The 20,124-nt window shown below is 41.3% G+C and overlaps 1 protein-coding gene across 1 annotated transcript in view; it reads left to right on the forward strand.

The window, feature by feature from the left end:
* LOC123987268 (nuclear receptor coactivator 3-like) overlaps positions 1-20,124 on the forward strand; it is a 37,325-nt gene that overhangs the window by 8,016 nt on the left and 9,185 nt on the right. The window contains exons 2-10 of the mRNA XM_046076001.1: positions 12,129-12,196; positions 14,328-14,432; positions 14,658-14,818; positions 16,659-16,759; positions 17,004-17,178; positions 17,359-17,538; positions 17,778-17,864; positions 18,329-18,472; positions 19,913-20,060. Coding sequence (XP_045931957.1) covers positions 14,347-14,432; positions 14,658-14,818; positions 16,659-16,759; positions 17,004-17,178; positions 17,359-17,538; positions 17,778-17,864; positions 18,329-18,472; positions 19,913-20,060 — 1,082 coding nt within the window. The 5' untranslated portion in view covers positions 12,129-12,196; positions 14,328-14,346. The remainder of the gene's footprint in view (positions 1-12,128; positions 12,197-14,327; positions 14,433-14,657; positions 14,819-16,658; positions 16,760-17,003; positions 17,179-17,358; positions 17,539-17,777; positions 17,865-18,328; positions 18,473-19,912; positions 20,061-20,124) is intronic.

Raw genomic sequence — 20,124 nt, forward strand, 5'->3', positions numbered from 1 at the left:
AGGATGCAAAGTTAGTGTTATATTTGGATCTAGTTGTCATTACTAGTTTAGCAGTATAGCCTACATAGTGTATTGCTGTATAAGCTGCCATGCAAATTTCTTACTAAAGCCTGTACACATTCAACGGTCCATTATCATGGTGAACTTCACACATGAGCTTGCATGATGATCTACAGCACATTCTGGGAAGACTGTCGTAAGAATTTCACCTTGGTTTTGTGTTGTGACGTCCTGTAAGATATAGGATACTGTATTTTCCTTGTACTACAGATGTGATTGTGTAAATATTTTGATCCAGTGGATTCAGTTTAATGACATTATGTGGTGTAATTTTACTACAGATACTCTAGGGAAAATGTGTCCACAGTTTCACAGCAATGCTACAAATAACATTTACACTACACAATAACACGTTACTGTTTTATACTTGGTGTTGGATGTGTCTGACAGGGACCAGTTCTTCTGCCTTTTTCTAAATTAAATAAGACTATAGAAGAGCTACAGTTACTAGGATTGTAACAGGCCCCATACTGGAGCCGTTTAGCAATTATTTTGCGTCTATGTGGGGTCCCAAGACCAGTTTGACAAAATTCTGTAACAAAAGTGTTGGTCTATGATGGAGGATTTTTGATCTGGCAGAAGTTGAGTCCTCCACCTTTATAGGCTGTTCCATTAAGACATCAGAAAATTAACAGACTGTAGTATATTTTCATGTATTCATACTTTTGGTTTGACAGTTTAAAAGCCTTTCTAAACCCATCAAATTTGATTTCATTTGGAGCAACATGTGGTTCTACAGGAACACTGACCCTGAACCTTTTTACTTTTTGTTCTTTTTTTCTTTTTTTTTTTCTTGGGGAAACTAAGAATGCCGTTTTAAGCGGATACCAGCCTGTGTCAGCTCGATCGGCGTGTGCCGTCCTTTGCCCGCTCCCTTACAGTGCGAGGGACTTGATTAGCAGGGCAGGCTTAATCACTCAGCAGATGGGAACAGAGTGCAGTGTCACCAAGACAAAAACAAACCCACAGGATTAACGTTCAGCATGTGTGCGAATGTGGTTGTGTCCAGTCAGACGGAGCAACTCTGCTTCGATTCATAAACAGAGTGTTGTGACAAAAGCCTCCATTTGCCTTTTCTGGATGTCTTTCAGCACTTGGTCCTTGTGACCCCTGTATCCCGCCTTTCCTCATAAGTCATTTAAACACACTTTTAATAGTGTTAACCTGGAACTGAGTGGCATGTGGTAGGCATGTAGATGAAGGAACTCAAAGAAGGGAAACTGGTAGTAGAGTATTGGACCTTATCAAGTGCACAGGGATTAGGTTTATGTTCTGTGTTTTTATAATCCATAATTCTGTGGGGTTTATGGCACTGGGATTGAAACAAAGCGGGCTAAAATGGTCCTCGTGATTGTCGTGAGCTTTTTGGGTCGTTCATTTACGTTTTGTCGTTTATTTTTCTATGACTAGATGTTCCTTGGGAAATAAAAGAATGCAGGTATTGATAGTTTTCTAATAAAATATGGCTGTGATGATTAAAAATCCCAGTTCTGTCACTGCTCTCTGTCACATTTCTGGAATCTTTTTCACCTAGGCTCTGTCAACACATGAAACTAGCCAGTTGAAAGAAAGGAAAAGAAGTAGTAAGGGGAAAAATCGGAGATGGGAGGGGGTGCAGTTATGTTACTGGCGTCAGACCATCTTTTGAGTAGAATTCTTTGCCGGGGTCAGAGTTCAGGCGCTGTAGTGTGGCGCTGTGATTGGCTGAGGAAAGGTGAAATGAAAACCACAGTAAACTTTTGACCCCCGGCGCAGGAGCTCTGCAGGAACGCCCAGCTCTGGCGTGGTGGAACAGAGCCCGCTCTCTTCCTGTGTTTACTCCACCAATCCAACGGGGACGGTGGGGAGAGGGGGAGGAGGAGACAGGAGCACAGGGAGGGAGGAGAGAAAGACACAGGAGCAAGAGGGAGGGAGGAAGGGAAGAGAGAAAATCGTCGGCGCTGCGGTCTGAAAATGAATATCTGCTTTTTTACTGAGTGGCACAGTTGAAACGTGTACACAATCATACACACTGCTTCTAAAAAAACAAAGCTAAAACCAAGCAGAGTCTTTCATATGCATATTTGTATATAAACATAAGGTCATTTTAAAAAAAAAAATGTAATTACAATGTAAGTAATTACAATGGGTGAGATTTCTCCTCTCACTGCATCAGTTGCTAGTAAAGATGTGTGTGTTATCAGACAGGGCAGCATGAAGGCTGACAGGCCCTGGTTCTCTGGCTCTCCAGATAAAAGGCTGTTTAGCCATTGATTAATGAACTAATTTCCATAATATTAGCCTTGCGTAACTGTCTACATATTGTTGCTGCGGTCTTCTCTGGAAGATGCCGTGTCCTCATACTCATCACCTCGCCGTAAACATGTCAAGCTTATTGAAAATGGAGGGGTTGTTTGAGACACAGTGTAACGGTGGTGCTATGCAATGACTTAGCTGGTCAAATCTGTGACCGCGCGGGTCCTTTCCTGTTCCTTTTATCCTCTTTGTTCGTAATAATGATGGATAGTTATTGGAGATGCATGTGTGACACACACACACACACACACACACACACACACACACACACACACACACACACACACACACACACACACACACACACACACACACACACACACAGTGGAATCTGCCATCTCTTTGTTTCCACCTTCATTTATTTTCTCTGGTTTTTCTACACGTTGCAGTTTGTGTGAGAAAAATGGGGAGATGCACACACAGTCTGTCTGAGCTCTGAGCTCTGTGTGTGCTGGACACGGGTGGGGGATGTTTTTTCTAGGAGAAAAGCAATCTTATGAAGGCAGTTTCTCTCTGCTTTGAACCACCTTCTCTCCCTCAACCATTCACCTATGGACATCATGTACACTACAAGTTTGAGGAAACCTACCACTAGGACAAATAACTGTCCAGTGTTTTTATACATTACTGTTTTTTTTGTTTTGTTTTTGTGCACTTATGAATTTGTCTTATGAGAAAACCTCTAATACAATTTATGTCAACAGAATGTTGTTTTGCAGTGTAAATGAGTCACAGATGGGCTAAGCAGGGTTTGATTTATTGATAATTCCCTCACATTTATTTTTCATCACGTTTGTGTCTGACATAGATTTGGAAACTGTTTAAATGTGAACAACATAGCTGACCTTTTACACATGTATGTTTGTCACATATGTTAGGCCTTAATTGGTCAGTCCCTCATGCCGGATGCCTTAATGCTTCTTACTATTGCCTTTCTTAAATGCTTCACAAACTCCAATAAGCTTCTGTGAGGGTGGGCAGCTTTCCCAACTCCACCTCCCTTCCTTCTCTCATATTTGCGTCACTACTGTAGTTTTCAAAGGTTTGCTTTATTCCACGGTGAACTGCTCCTTGTGCACTTTAATATTAACTCAAAATCAGTCACGCCTGTTGACTGTCTAAGTGAATTAATTTGGTCAAACAGAAATTAAACAAATTAGGCTTGGTAGCTGTTTTGTATGTGTCAATTCACAGCTCAGACTTCCACATTAAAAGTATGCAGATGAATAGAGAGAGACATATCTTGATCTTCTACCAGACACACTACAGACAAACGCAGACACATAGCCTGTGTTTTTAGTCTGGTTTTTTTTCTAGCCTTGCTAGAATTTCAAAACTGCCTCAGCATCTAAATGGAGGCCTTTTCTGGACAATTTACAGCTTCACATTTTCAAAATCAACACTTGTACACACATGCTTGACATATGTCCTCCCCATCCCTGAATCTCATTGTGTGGCGGCACTCTCCATCTGGCCATCAAACCCCTCTGGTTCCAGTTTAGTCCCACTAACCCATGTTTCATTAAAATTGCGTATAATGTTGGCAGGAAAACAGCTAATAAGCAATATTCACCAACAACAAGGGTGCATTCAGCTCTATGAAAAATGTTTGCTTCTGGAAGTTATCTTCCCTTGAAATTAAGGGGGAATCCCCCAAAATTTCAAGATGATATATAGTTACAAAGAATTGTGAAATTTGATTCTAAATTATGTGAAGCAAGAACAGTGATGTCGTCTATGGTCCCTTGTTTTTCCTGCCAAATAGCAAGGGTAACAAAATTATTGGTTCCAGCATGGAGTGCACAGCATTGAAAGTTCCCAAATGTCAAACACTGTGGGTGTGCTATGGCAAGGATCCTTTCCTAAGTTAACTTTTGATTCAAAATGTAAAGCTAGTTTTATAATCTGATTTCATTGTCTATTCATCTACAATGCAGCATTAATTAACTATCTAAAAAGAAACATATTTTACTCGCACTCAGCAGTCAGACATTTGAAAGTGTTTTATATGTGGTCACGTTTTCAGGGTTTCATGCTTTTATTTACTAATATGGATGGAAGAAACACTTATTTTGCCTTGCTGAGGGTCAGAAGGGCACAATACCATTGAATCATGCATATGTGTCACCTATCTCACCATTAGGGGGCTCGCTGAAGTGACGATATAACAAAGAAAATTTGCTGTTGACCCTTTGCTAAAGCTTTTTTCGCAAAGCTGCAAGGAACAGATTCAACAGTTTGTTGACCTGCTCTAAATTAAGCTGCTAACGTTAGACTGTGCAGCTAACCAAGTTGTTTGGGGGCCTATGATATCCGTGATGCGGAAAACACAATCCGAATTGCACATTTGATAATGAAAATGGAATCAACTGTTGTACTGCAAAAATATCATGGAATCTGCAATATGGATGCTGTTTATAAAAATCTGGGCTTCCCCTAGCATTGTAAGATTTTTTTTATCACAGCACTTAAGTCTAAAGCTTTCCAAACAAGGAGGAGCGTTGCCCATGCGAAAGCCTATTTAGTTGGACAATACACAGTACATGTATTGCATTCATTGTGAATCATCCCCTCTTATAAATAGTATTAAAGTATTTTATTATCCTGCTGTTGCAATACATTTGTTGTGAATTGTTCCCATAAATAATTGCACATACATTTGAAAATTTCTCTTTGCAGGATACAGCAAATTCATTGATAGTGATTACACACTCTGTGATGACAAAATGTGCTTACGATTGTAAGAGAACAGAATTCAGCAAAATTAAAGCAGAAAACATGGCGTTTGGGGGAAAAAATAAAATGCAGTCTGGAAAACATTTAAGCCGATTTCACAGGGTCCTACTTGTTGTGACTATTTGATTTCTCAGCACAGAACAATGTTTATTTACCTTTTTGTTATGGCCTGACAGCTTGCTAACCTACTTCCAAGGCTAAATGGGAGCATAATATTACAGGTTCCAGTACGCCACAGACTCATAAATCCATCGTGAAATGGTTGTGATTTATTTAGATTAATTTAGTAATATGAAGTTCAGTGCAGGATTCATTTGGTGTTAACAGGCTCCACAAGGTGATCCTCGTTAACTACTCGTTGTTGTGGACATTATTTTATTTAGTAGTGGGTTCTAATAGACAACGCATTCCTCAGCCTGTTACACATCAAACCAGTAATAAAGGCAGCCCAACCTTTAGCATGGACAGAGAACTGTAGGTCACATTACAGAAGTCTGCTTAGCTTGCAGGGTCTAGATCTCCAAATGGTTTTTTTAATTTTTTCTTTGTACATGTGTGGTGTAAAAGGGTCCCTATCTGTTATGTTAGCCACCAGTTCACAAGTCATAAGTCTGAAGGGTCGACATTTGGGTTCAGCAAAACACGAGTTCAGAATCACCAGGATTTGTTCTTGAATAAGACATTGAGGATAGGTTTGGTGTGAGCTCCAATTGCACTTAAGTTCTTTGAAGAAAAACGGGAAGTAATTCTGTCCTTTTTGTTTCCTTTTTGCTCTTGATGTCCTAAACCTAAGTGGACACCTTTTGTTGTTTTATTACCTTGTGTGTGTGCCTGTGTTTGAGTGCAGTGAAGTAATGATGCTAAATGCTTCTAGTAGCTCAATGCCATGATTTTGAAAACAAAGAAGCTTACTGCTAACTACTTTTTTCATTATTTTCCATACCCTCAAACCCCTTCTCTTTCACACAATTATAATAAAGACCGTTTAGCCACATGTGCTTTGGCTGTGTTTTGGGGGTCCTAAATTGTGTGTGTGTGTGTGTGTGTGTGTGTGTGTGTCCTACTTTGTCTGATCTTTGTTTTGGGTGGGTCAGTGTTTATTGTTGGGCCTGCCACTCATTGTCTCAGGGATCTCAGATTGCATGCTTTATTTCAGGCTGAGCAGGAATGTCTTCTTCTCTATTCAGGTCCTGACTGACACTGCTGCACTTCTGGCCTGTTTTTTTATGATCTAACTGAAATGCTTTGATACTGCAGAATGCAGAAAAATGTCATTTAGTACCAAGTTTACGCAGATAATCTCAACAGCATTGTATCTGTAAGAGAATGGGCATTTTTGTTTAGAGATCCACAAGGGTGATTTGATCTCTTGCTTATACCTGGTAGTGATGCGGGGGAAACGACATTAATCGCTCATTTCCTCATATGGTCCCTTCAAACACAGTAAATTCAGTGACTATTGTTATCATTTGAAAAGTACAGGGTTGTTTCAATCTGACTGCAAAAATACCCCAGAGTCATCATAGCCATCCACTAAGCATAACAGTCTTCAAAAAATGCTTCACATGCTTTTTAGCAGAACAAGTCAGCTAGTTAAGCTAGCTAAGATTCGTTGCCTGGCACAATTATTAATGCTGAGGCTGCAGAATCACTCTCTGAGAGAACACAAAAATGTCATTGGAGATGCTCCCTACTAGGGTGCCACTCAAAAATAAAGTTTCAAATTTTAATCTTCCCACTCCCCAAATGTGTTAATAATGTGACAAAAACAAAGTTGACAAAATGTGGATGTATTTTAATAATATTTACTGTTAGCTCAACACTGACAAAGTTTTACAATATTCAACATTTTCTGATTTTATCATGTAATATTAACTTTAATATCACAAGTTAGAATAATGCAAAAATCCTCAAAAAGACAAATGGCTGCTAACAGTTACTTCATAAGTTAATAAGTATCCATAGGTGTCCATAGAATGACTGCATTGCAGCTTTAGCAACATCTACATGTGTTTTCAGCCCACAGAGTAACTGCAGATTTCTATGAAGAGGACAAAACACATGCACATGCAAACCAGATAGACCTTAATTAGGGAAGTGTTGAAGTGGCATAAGTCAGCGGACGTCCACTAACCGGAAGGTTGGGAACCACAAATTTCTCCTGGTGGCTGTGCCATCAGTTTGAAAGTGTAGTGGTGGTGCAGTGGATAAGACACAGGCCTTTGATGTAAGAGACCTGGGTTCAACACCCCACTCCCATCCACCATTGTGTCCCTGAGCAAGACTTTAACCCCTAGTTGCTCCAGAGGCGTGCGACCTCTGACTTGTATAGCAATTGTCAGTCGCTTTGGATAAAAGCGTCAGCTAAATGAATAAATGTAAAGTGTGTGAATTAGTTAATTGTTCTGATGAGCAGTTCGGTCTCTGCTCATAGGTGGGTGAATATGGTGTAGTGTAAAGCACTTTGAGTGGTCCAAAAGTCTAGAAAAGCACTATACAAATACAGACCATTTACCATATATGACAGTTTCGGAATTGGGGGCAAAACAGGGAAATGTTCAGACTGTAGATCACCAAGCCCGGTGGAAAGCTCTGGGAGCCTGAACGCTGCGCTCCAAGAAATAAAAGCAACAGCTGCAGAAGAGGCCATCTCGTTACGTGACCTATCTTGAAGTGAACTTCTTTACTGTACCAGAAAATAACTGGTAGGTGGTGCTAAAAATGAGAATAATTAAGTATAACATGATACACAGAAGCAGCATGGTGGTGGTAGTGGTTAGCACTTTCGCCTCACAGCAAGAAGGTCCGTGGATCGAGGCCCAGGCCTTTCTTTGCAGAGTTTGTATGTTCTCCCTGTGTCTGTGTAGGTTCTCTTCATGTTCTCCTGCTCCCTCTCACCTTCCAAAGATATGCATAGGTTTATTGGTGACTCTTAATTGCCCTTAGGTGTGAACGTATGTGTGAATTGTTTGTCTCTATGAGTTAGCCCTGTGATGAACTAGCAATTTGTCCAGGGTTAGCCCAATGACAGCTGGGATTGGATCCAGCCCCCTCGCGACCCTGCACAGAGTTAACTATACTACTGACCACAGCTGCTACAGTGCTAACCCAAAAATATCATTCTGATTACATAGTATTTAAACAAAATAATAACACAGATTAGAATATGAAAAATAACAGTTAAATGATAACAATACTTACTCAAGGATTGATTTATTTTGGTAGAGAAATTTTTGAGCTACCAGTAAATATTATTATATCTGAATGAAACTTTTCACAGGTATTATGCATCATAAAAGGAACAGAATGAGGGGGTGGCACATGGAAAATGTTGAAAAACAAATTACATTGAGTGGCACCCTACTCCCTACGCTCCCTTAATTTACTCTTACTAAAGTACAAGTGAAGTCATGGTTGATACGAGAGGCATGCAACGCTGTATCCTTGTAAGATAATATGTCTGTTATGATTGCTTGTTTTCTAACACAAAATTAGTACATGAGTAGTGGGATGTTGGTGGGAAGTTTGGATGAAGGAGGCAAAACCCCTTAGTCAATGTGGTTTATAGTTCAGGAGAATTGTCTGTCCCATCGGACCAGCTGAACAAGCATTTCACTGTCAAAGCTCAGTCAGTGCCCATTTAAAAGAAGCACGGTCAATTTTCATGTGTCAAATTCAGAAATATCTCACAAATAAATACAGAATTAAATAAATAATAAAGAAGTATATTAAAACTTCTGTCTGCCACTACACGGTGTCCAGCTTCTCATACTGCATACCCCCCCAGCTACCGCGCGCTGAGACGCAGTCAGCAGACTCGCTGGTAGAGTTCTGCATTATAAACATCTAAAACCTGAAGCACATTCTGGCTCTGTTTGGGACTTTGAGCTGCACTTTATCAGAGCTGTAGAAGTTAACGTGGATTTGTGCTGAGATTTCCTGATCACAAGTATTAGTTTCGGTTTGTAGCTCCGATGAAGTGCAGCGCACTTGTCTCATTCAGTACAGTCCGAAGGGGCGCACAGCAGACTATAGGTGAGGTAGACCTTTAAAAAATATTATGAATATTGATGTTAGTCTTTTCTTGACATGTCAGAGAACACAGATATGTGGGAGAGATTCTGAATGTGTAGAACATTTTAAACATGAGCAGAAAACCTGCTGAAACACAGACGCTATTAAAGTCCAGGAGTTTATAACTGAATTAAAATTAAATAATTTATCATAGAGGTAAAAAGGTGCCCCAAAAGATAACTTTTCTGTTTTGTTTTTAAATCTTTTTGTTTTATTCGAACAAAATAAGTATGATTTATTTTATCAATTTATCAACATTTATATTGCCACTAACACCTATAGAGGATAATAACAAAGTAAATTTTGGGATGCTTTACATTAACTTCAAGACAAATATATGCAATATTTTAGTGTCAATATTGAGTCTATGTTAGTTATTCTTGATATTTTTGACAATATGACAAAATGCTAAAACTTATTTATGGTTTAGAAATCACAATAACTGTTGAGTTCTCCTCGTACTCAAAAGGGTGCTTCTGCTTGAGTGGGGGAAATTGATTTGGTGGTGGTTTGGCGGTTTTGCTGTATTGCACCATTTTGTTTTTAGTCTTCTTGTAGTTATTAAATATTACCATGGTTTTCTGTACATCTGATCTTTTGTAAACAAACCATCACAGAACTGAAGTCTCTGCCCTGTTTGGAACTAACCACTACACCTTGGAGCCGCTAGCAATGTTACTTTAGCTTTCAGCCAAATGTGTTGTTGCTGTGTGTATGACGTCATTACGTCAACAAGTCAGAATATTGCCATTATCACGTCTAAATTTTTTAATATAATCATTCAGGGACACCCTATACATTACATTTAATTTAAAGGACATTGGATGATCTATTGCAAGTAGGGCTGCAGTTAACGATTATCGACAAACGACAAACGCACATTTTATACATTTACAACTCAGAATTTACCTTTCGTAGAAGACTTGAAAGTAGTGATTGAGACCATAAAACTTTGGGTACAGACCTGACTAGCATCAACACCCCATAACTTTATTTCTTAGCCCAATAATTTTTCTACTCAACAGCAGTCAGCATTACCCACATCTGCACCTTTCGGTTTTGCACTTAACTATGCGAACCATTTCACTGTAGCTTTAATAAGTTGTTGCTTTGCAGTCTGACTCTTTTGTTTTTCTTGGTACCACATTGAAATAGAATTAAAGTTTTCATTTTACAAAAAGTCTTCAGATTCGGTGCAGATGTCTTTATTTTAAAACAAAACAAGTTGCAGTCAGTGCAGCGTCTCTTCTCCCTCCCCTCCCAGTTGTCCCTTTTCCTCCCCTTATATATATTCTACTCAGTCTGCTTTGACTCCTCCTTCCCCTCCTGCGGACCATATTCATACAAGTGCTTATATCTTCTGATTTGTATTACGCGTAAACCAACATGCATGTGTGGCGTGTGTTTGTACCTGTGTCAGTAAACAAGGACAAAAAACCCCCACAGGCATTAACAAAGTTTAACAACAGTAATGATGAAAAAGATGCTAAAAAATGTTCCCACGTTGCTTTTTCACTCTTGGTTTGAAATTGTTTGTAGTGAATTGTTTTGGTGTTAGCAAGAATCGACTTAGAATTAATAAACCATGTTCGGACAGTTGACAGAGAGGGAACGCTTTTCTCTCTTTCTCTTTGTTAAATTATTCAGCTGCAGCATTAGCTCAGTAGCAGCTCGGCATTTAGGACTGATGTGATCAGTGGTCTGTGGTGAAGGATCACACACACACACAAACTGTGTGTGGCTATGATTGTTGTGAGTTAGACTTATATCTAACAAGACAACAACTAAATGGGGGCATCATGATATAACTTATTTTTCCTGTTCAGAGTTGAAATATTGATCAAATCCAAGTTGTTGTTGTTGGGGTTTTTTGTAATTTTATTTAGCATTTCCTTAGAGAACACTATTTTGTTCTTAAAGTCACACATTAATGTAGCTGTATTATAAAGCATTTGTGTTTAGAGCAGTGTGATTATTAGTTTTCATGAAGGAAAGAACATCTGACAGGCTTATCTGCGGCAGTAGGATGATGGTGCTAAAGGTCAGTGGATTTGGGAGAAGTTTGTACCCAAGCACTGAGGACCAGGCCCTCCCAGTTTTTGTATTAGGACCCTGTGGCAGGTCCATCGATATGAAAATGTGGCTAGAAAAAACCCAAACCATCAGCAAAATTTATTATCAGAGTGTAAAATTGTTTCTGCTATTTTGAAATGGAAAAGCTGTACACACAGATGTTGGTGACCAGCTCAAGGGAGAGACAATTATCCAGTTGCTCTGATGAGAAAACACAAAACCCCAGAGGGACTTCTTTATTGTGATTATGAACAGGACTGTTAAGTACTGAAGGTTATGAAAGCTTTGACAGAATGGTTGCTAGCACTTGTGTTGTGTCTGACCAGTGTTTCTCAAGGTAGTATAAGCATTGTATTTTTTTTTTTAAATGGTAGGAAAGAAAGGTTAATAATGACATAGTAAGAAATAAAACACTACTGCACAGTGAGGGAACGTCTCTGACCAAACAGCGTTTGGTTTATTTGTGCAGGAATTTTCTGACCTTTTTGAGAATGGAGTCATTTGCACACTTGTCTTGTTCTCTTAATGCTGAGTTAGCTAAGCTTTGGAAAGCCTCTGATGGCCAGCAGCAATCATACAAGGTGTGAATAGGAACCAGGGCGACAGGGAACCAACCTGATGAACAGAATATGTAAATAGGGTGGATGAGTCGCCACATTTCCAGGAAAGGGAAGTGATGACGCAGTGGAACGGGCTGAGGGGAGGACGCAAACAGGATGCTATCTGCTGTGGCTTCCTGTGCAATTTTAGAAATCAGTTTTTCCCATGAATATCTGTGAAAGCAAAACATATAAAGAGCTTGTGCCATTTTCATAGGAAGCAGGAGCCATCCAGACATTCAGAAACCACCACAGTTCATGACCTTTTTATTTTCTCTTTCTAAATTTCAGGAGATGTTGAGACATTGAGGCGACACTAGAACCTGGATGGAGCTTGACTGGGGTTTGTACTGGTCAAGGTGAGCATGTTGGTTATGTATAAAAACACACACTCTCACACTCCTACACACACCCCAGGTGGACAATCCATTAATGATTAAGATCATTTTATTTTTAACTATGAGATGTTGCTCATATTGGCAGCTGCCGCTTGTGTACCTGACTGTTTGTGCAACATATCTCATCTTGTCCCTGAGCAAGTTTCACATCGTCAAATGAAGCTCTGATTCAGGTCAGTGGCATACTGCCAGGCCTGTTAAGACTCATCTGCGGTTTTTTGGTGGGCTGCTGCTCAACGTCTTTCACTTTGCTCTAGCACTGTTGTTTTCATATTTAGTAATTAAAAATTTTAGAAAGTGAAAAATGTCAATGTGAGTGAACCACTGAAACATTCAATTGTGAACACAAAAAGTGTGCCATGCAGAAATCCCATGAGATCATAGTTGTTTTGGTGAAGTGTGTAACAAAGAGAAAGTTGCTTTCCCGTGTTGAAGCCTGTTTACATTTTCTCAGGTTTTCAGCATTACTTCCCCATGACCAGAGTAGAAACTGTACCGCACACATGCATTCCCTGCTTTCAGAAAGACCCCCAGCAGCCCCCAGCTCTGCTGTTTGTCCGTTTCAGGATGTGAGGCTGACTGAGGGCTGATGTCATCTGTCTCCACTGCTGCAGAGGTGAGCCTTAGGACAGAAAGCAGGAAGGAAGGAAGAGAGAGAGAAGGGAGGGCAGTGAGAGTCACAGCCGGAGCAGGACAGGCAGTTTTAGAGAGGGGTGGTGAAAGATAGACCGACAAGCAGCATGCGATGCAGATTTATGGCGCAGAGTGCGTGTCTGAGACTTTGTGCTCTTCTAGAAGTAGTAGTGGCAGTGGGTGACTGGGCTGCATGTCCAAGCCTGCACTAGCAGAGCAGGAGTTGCATAATGGCTCCCATCCGTTCTATACTTTTCCACTCTGGAATGAGCTCACTCTGTGTTTAAGAGCACTCATGTGTGTGTGTGTGTGTGTGTGTGTGTGTGTGTGTGTGCATATTCACACATGCAGACACAAAGCCCAGAATAGGGTTTTAGTAGAACAATCTGGTTGTACAGCTGCACGCTACAGCTTTGTGTGTGTGTCTTTGGGTGGGAATAGGAAGGCGCAATGACCTTAGAGGCTGGCTACAGAGGTTTCCTCTAATGCGAACTCTGGGGGGGTCAAACACAGGGTAATGCCAGAGCAAGAAAACAAGGGCAGGGTCCCCAGTCCAGAACTGCTACACCCAGGGAGGGAGGGAGAGAGAGAAGGGAGGGGTTGTCTTAGGATGGTATCGGGGGAAGCAGCAGTTAGTTAGAAGAACGGATGTAGCCTAGTATGGAGAATGCAGAGTAAAGAGAATGCGGAAGAGGGATAATTCTTGCTAGTCCCTGAAATGCGCTGTGGAGCCTCGCCTGGACTGCTTCCAGGCTACACAAGCCTAAGCAGTGTGTACGTCTTGGTCGAGCAGTCCCAGGCAGTTAGACAAAAAGGCAGCACGGTGAATATGTGCCTTGCTGGGACAGTAGCTACTAGCACTCATCTCTCTTACAAACTGTGCTGTGACATGCCTGAACATGTAAGTGCACTGGAAATGGTTTGTATATGCAGTGTGTCCGTGTGTTGCTGCTGCAAGCAGAGTGGGATCATTCTAGCGGGCAGGCTGGCTGAACACAGGATGACCCATCTCCCCCGAGGCTCCAAATCACTACATCATCATCAGTCGCTTCTCGCAGTGGAATAGATGAGATTTCATTTCCATCAAGTACTAAGCAAGAACCAAGGCTGCTCTACTAACTGGATAGTCCACCCTCATAAATCTGTAGGATTCTACAATCTACTCTTCCCATGGAAGTCACTTCATTAATAACCTCAATAGCTTGGGGATTTTGTTGATATTTTTTTACTTAATAACTTGACACTAATCTTTTAAGGTTTGCCTGAATTTGGTGTAATTTCTGAGTGGACTTTGCAAAGAATGACAGCTGAGGGCACTTTCCAATCCACACTTGTCCTTTGATTAGATTGTACCACACAGATATGAATGTATAAAGCCACACTGAGTTCATTTCTTCTGATCATGTCGCACCTCCTGGATCTGTGTGTATACATATATATATGATGTGTGTGCTTTCAGGTGCTGATGTGCGCTGAAGATGAGTGGCGTAGGAGACAACACGTTGGAGCCACTGTGCTCCAACCGCAAACGTAAACTGTCCACCTGTGACACACCGGGCTTAGGGTAAGTGCTGTAACTTCTGTTGTCGTTGTTGTTAAGTGTCGATCACATATCACTCCACTTTGTCTGCTGCTGTTTTTGACGTGAATGTCAGCAAGTGCATGAGGTCGCTTCAGTCCTCCTATATCTGAAGCATCTGAGCCCCGGCCGTATGGCCTGCATACGGACGTGGCATGGGGAAGTGAGGTTGTCATGGCAACATGTCTAATCCCCTTGGCGCCCTGGCAGGTGTGACAAGCGTAGAAGGGAACAGGAGAGCAAGTACATCGAGGAGCTGGCTGAGCTCATCTCTGCCAACCTCTCCAACATCGACAGTTTCAACGTCAAGCCTGACAAATGTGCCATCCTCAAGGAGACTGTGAGGCAGATCAGACAAATCAAAGAGCAAGGTACCTCCACAGTTCAAATTACAGCCATGCACTCCTGGCCATGCACAAAGCCACATACAAAACATATCATATTTTTCTGTATTGCTTTTGGGGAGTAAACAGTGAATTAAGTTAGGCTGAATCTTGTCAAGTACCCTACTGCAGGACAGATGATGCTAGTGATGAAGTGGTGTATTTGGTTCAGGGCCAGACTGCTTCAGATTGACAGCCAGTATTGCTCGGGGTAAATGGACACCAGTAATTGAGAGCAATCCTTGGTGGTCATGGCTCAAGGCTGTCAGCGACAGAGTGTATCTGTTAGTGCCAAACGCTGCTTCTCTCTGGGAGACTGGTGGGAGACACCGGTGACTCAGAAATCAGACCTTATAGAGAGTCGCTTCTTTCCCTAGGCCATTTTCCAATCATTTTGCAGATTTTACATGATTGGATACACAAAGGAGGATATTTTCTTCCACCTGTCTTAGCTCGGTTGAGATTAGATCTGTGAGGTTAAGTGGGTAAGGAAGAGAGAGAGCAATCACGCTGGAATCTACCCAGAGGGTCACAGCTGGCTACTGCTGGCCCAGGTGTTATGCTGCCAGGTTGCCATAGTTACAGGACGGATATGATGGAGGGCCTTTCTTTTTTTTCCCCCTTCTTTTTTCTGTCTGTTGTCCATTTAACACACCTTTTCCCTCCCCTTGTTTTCGCATCTTTGCTCTGAGGTGTCTCCTTGTTTATGTCAATCACTGCTCTTTCAGCTATGTTTGCTTTTATAGCTAATTTGGTTGGAAATGTAATTAAAGCCAGTGTAACATTATTTGTCGTCTTGCTTAGCGCCACAGATGACCCTGCTATATAGAGTGGTATCTAACAAAGCCTCAGACACATGGTGATTTTAAAAATAGAATGGCATGCTAACCATTCATCCATGACTCATGCTGCCACCTGCTGGCCAGAAAAAGTATTTTTATTTCATTGTGTAAGTGAAGAGCTCTCGCAGCCAACTGGAAATCACGGAATAGTTGCAATGAAATCATGACAAACAGTATAATCCTTTATACTGTAGACAAAAACATGCAGGCCATGTGCACTTTTCAAAGTTAAGGTCACTGGCACCAAGTTTTGCCTTCTGAAGAGCAGCTTTTCTTGTTGAGTTACACCGTGGAAATGATCTGTAATATAAAGTACCAAATAAAAGATCCAAAGACAAATGACGTGTTTCCACTGCGTGGTACGGCTCAACTTCACTCTACTACTACCCATAACACACACTGTACATTTACTGCTAAACTGACGACTTCACCGCTAACCTTGTTTTCCTCTGCTCTGCTTGCATTCACTTTGACTTTTTGCTGTCTCTCTGTCGCAGTCGCTCAATCACACACCTGCGATGCACACAAAAAGTAGCTGTGCCACTCTTATAACAGGCACGGTGTACTTGATACGTCTGCTCTTTGTCAATTGACCACGGTATGGTTTGGGCTTTCATTTTTAAAAATCTAGGTTAAGTGAATAAGCAGTCACTATTGATGGTAGCATGGCTATTAAAAAATGGCAGGTTTGTGCAGGATGTCCTGTGTTGTGTGAGGGACAATTTTAGTGACTAAAACTTTAGTGATTCCATCGGACCAGTCAGTAGTCTGCAGTGTTTTCATGCCACCTTTTAGTATCGGCTCAGCTCACTTGGAACCAAGGTGAAACCAAACAAAGTACCTGGTACTATCCACAATGGAAAAACAAAAAAGAGCAAATTGAGTCGAGCTGAGCCATACCATGCAGTGGAAACGCAGCAATAGATAGCTGTTGTAAAATGACAATTCTCTCCATCAGGTGTGTTATCTGTTTTGTCTGTCCTCAGGAAAGAACTCTTGCAGTGATGACGATGTCCAGAAGGCGGATGTATCCTCCACTGGTCAAGGAGTCATTGACAAGGACCATCTGGGGCCGCTGCTCCTACAGGTCAGCTTTGGGGCAAAAGACTCAACACCAATTAGCTCCTGTTCATATGCTGGACCAGTCGTTTCCTTTCGTTGCTCACTTTTAAGTTGATGAAATGTCTCATGTGGTTTCTAGATGGGGCAAAACAGTAACCAGATAAGGTGGTGTGTGTGTGTGTGTGTGTGTGTGTGCGCGTAAATATAATTGTATTTGCATTAATAAGTCTTCCCCCTATTTAACTCTTCATTTTTGTGGTTGTTCTCAGGCCTTGGATGGCTTTCTGTTTGTGGTTAACCGAGAGGGCAGCATAGTATTTGTGTCAGACAACGTGACGCAGTACCTGCAGTACAAGCAGGAGGAGCTGATCAACACCAGTGTGTACAACATCATCCATGATGAGGACAGAGAGGAGTTTCACAAGAATCTGCCTAAGTCAAATGGTGAGACATGGGTTTGTGTGGGGGCAAAGTATTAAAGATCCTAAAGCTCATATCTAAGTGTACGTTCAAATGTGGTCACTTACTCACACTTGTGTATAAATGACTGAACATCTGAATGCTTTTCCACAAACACACAGAGTCATCGTCATCTATTCACCTGTTGCCTATTTCTCTTCATAGCACCAAATGGGGCATCGTGGGGTGGAGAGGCACCCCGGCAGAAGAGCCACACCTTCAACTGTCGTATGCTGGTGAACTTTGGTCATGGGTTGTCAGAAGAGAGGTCGGGGGCCCAACGCTATGAGAACATGCAGTGTTTTGCCCTCACTCAGCCCCGGGCCATGATGGAGGAGGGAGACGGTAAAAGTCATATAATTTTTTTTTCAGATTAAATAGTTAAATACAACAATTTAATATGTGACAACCATTAAAATGTACATTTATTCATGCAGAGGATGTAGTGTATAGCTGTGCCTCCTGCATTTATTGGTCAATTTGTGCCTATGTTGCTAATAACAGATTTGTAAGATTTTAAATGTCCAGTTTCTCCTCCAGCATCGTCACATGAGGACTTAACATTGTGTTGTGTCTTTACTCAGATTTACAGTCCTGTATGATCTGTGTGGCACGACGCATCATTGCAGTAGAGAGGACAGAGAGGTTTAGCACGCGCCATGAACTGTCTGGTAAGTTTCCACTGTGATGTCAGAAATACATTACCTGGAGAATCAGTAAGATGTGTCAGGGTCATCCGCTTTGACAGAGGCAGACCATATCTATTGTTGATCTATTACGACAAACATAATTGTTTGCCTAACCCGCCATAGGGTTTGAGGTCCTAATAGCTAAAAAGCAATACAGTATTCTCATTTTATGCTATTAAATTGGCAAAGACCTTGGAATTTGAATTTATCACCAGTCAAATTAGAGGGGACGTGACACAGGAGCGTAGTACCTGGATGTGCTGCTGTCATCTATATCTAATAGATGCAAGTACTTTCCCCAAGTGTATTCATTTTGTATACATGTGACATGACCTGTGGAAATGTTTTTGTTAGGCACACCATCTTACTTGAATCTTAAATAGAATCCTTTACCACCACTAGCCATTATCCTTTGTGTAATTCCATTGGTGCATCTTCTTTTGCAGGTAAACTAATTGAAATTGAACAGCAAAGCTCTCTTCATACCACTATGCGTCCAGGCTGGGAGGACCTGGTGAGGCGCTGCATGCAGATGTTCCTCAATCGAAGTGAGGGACAACCGTGGTCCTACAAACGCCACTATCAAGATGGTATATAGTTCTGCACCTCCCTACCATCTACATTTACATTTATTCATTTAGCTGACGCTTTTATCCAAAGCGACTTACAATTGCTATACATGTCAGAGGTCGCACGCCTCTGGAGCAACGAGGGGTTAAGTGTCTTGCTCAGGGACACAATGGTGGATGGGTCACAGTGGGTAACCTCGATTTTCACCATCACTCAGTGACCACCACCAAAAATTTCATTAGTATGACATACATTACAACAACATTACAAACGCCATTAGCAGGTGCATACAATAGCAACTTTATTTTCACACTCGTTTTACAGGTGAATGGATTACCTAGTCCACAGTAAGAGTGAATGATAACTGGGCTGACACACAGTATTCATTGTCCTGTTTGGGGGCCGGGCTAAACCAAAGCAGTTTCTGTGGTGGTGCTGTTCATCTAACACACAGCATCCTCTGGTCAGGCATTCTTTGCCAAAACTATCACAGCTGTAATTGCTGTTAACTCAATCAGCTTCACATCAAAAGCTTTTAGACAGTCAACACTGGAGGGCTTTTAATTGCAGAGCAGTTGCAGCATGGTAGTTTTGTTTGTTACCAGTGATAGTGACTGATTCATTGAAATAAATGTGTGGATTAAGAATCAGCACATCAAAGACTTAACCTTCAGTTTTCAAAAAGGGGGAATAATAAAAAAAATGTCTAGAATATGCATGGGCCAGTGTGAGATTTTCACGGTATGATAACCTTAAGCAAAAATATCACGTATCGCAGTATTGTGTTTACAGCTCTAAAATGTGTTATTTTTAAATGTCTGGGGAAAAAACATCAACTTTTTTTTCTTTGAACACAATATATTCTATTTTTAAGGAACAACATATACTACTACTTCTGCTAAGAATAATATGATATAACTCTATAAAATCACTTATTGTTATTTCATTACTGATGCACATATACACGTAAGGAGAGAAAGCATAAGTGTGTCTCTCTCTCTCACTCACACACACACACACACACACACACACACGCACACACACACACACACACACACACACACACACACACACACACACACACACACACACACACCTGTCTGTAGTACTGTCTTTCTCCGCGGGATACCTTGAATTCGGAATCTGGCCCATGCTTAGGCTAGGATGGAAAAGTAGACCGTGAGAGACCCATAACACGTTATTGCAGTTGTAACTTTCATCATGTCATCAAGTTGAGCAATACCTCTAACCATGCCCTTGTGTTGTATGGGTAAAAAAATCTGTTTCGTAACTGCATCAGAGGCTCCAGGCTCTGGCCATTAACACTACATAACAGCGTGCATACATATGTAATTAAGTCCCTGCAGCAGCTCTTTCTGTTTATGTTGTTAGTATGTTCATGCTGTGTTGTGTTGCCAGACATTTTGGCAGGGATTTAATTATCAATTTTTCTGCTCCAGCTTTCCATAATGGCCATGCGGAGACCCCACTCTACCGCTTCTCGCTCTCTGATGGCACCCCAGTCACAGCCCAGACCAGGAGTGACCTCTGCAGGAATCCCAACACCAATGAGCCACACTCTTTCCTCTCCACACACTTGCTACAAAGGTGCAAAAGCTGTACCTGTTTCAACTATCAAGATTTATATTTCCTAAATTGGCTGATTGTCTCA

This window comes from Micropterus dolomieu, linkage group LG18, assembly GCF_021292245.1.
Source record: "Micropterus dolomieu isolate WLL.071019.BEF.003 ecotype Adirondacks linkage group LG18, ASM2129224v1, whole genome shotgun sequence".
Taxonomy (NCBI): domain Eukaryota; kingdom Metazoa; phylum Chordata; class Actinopteri; order Centrarchiformes; family Centrarchidae; genus Micropterus; species Micropterus dolomieu.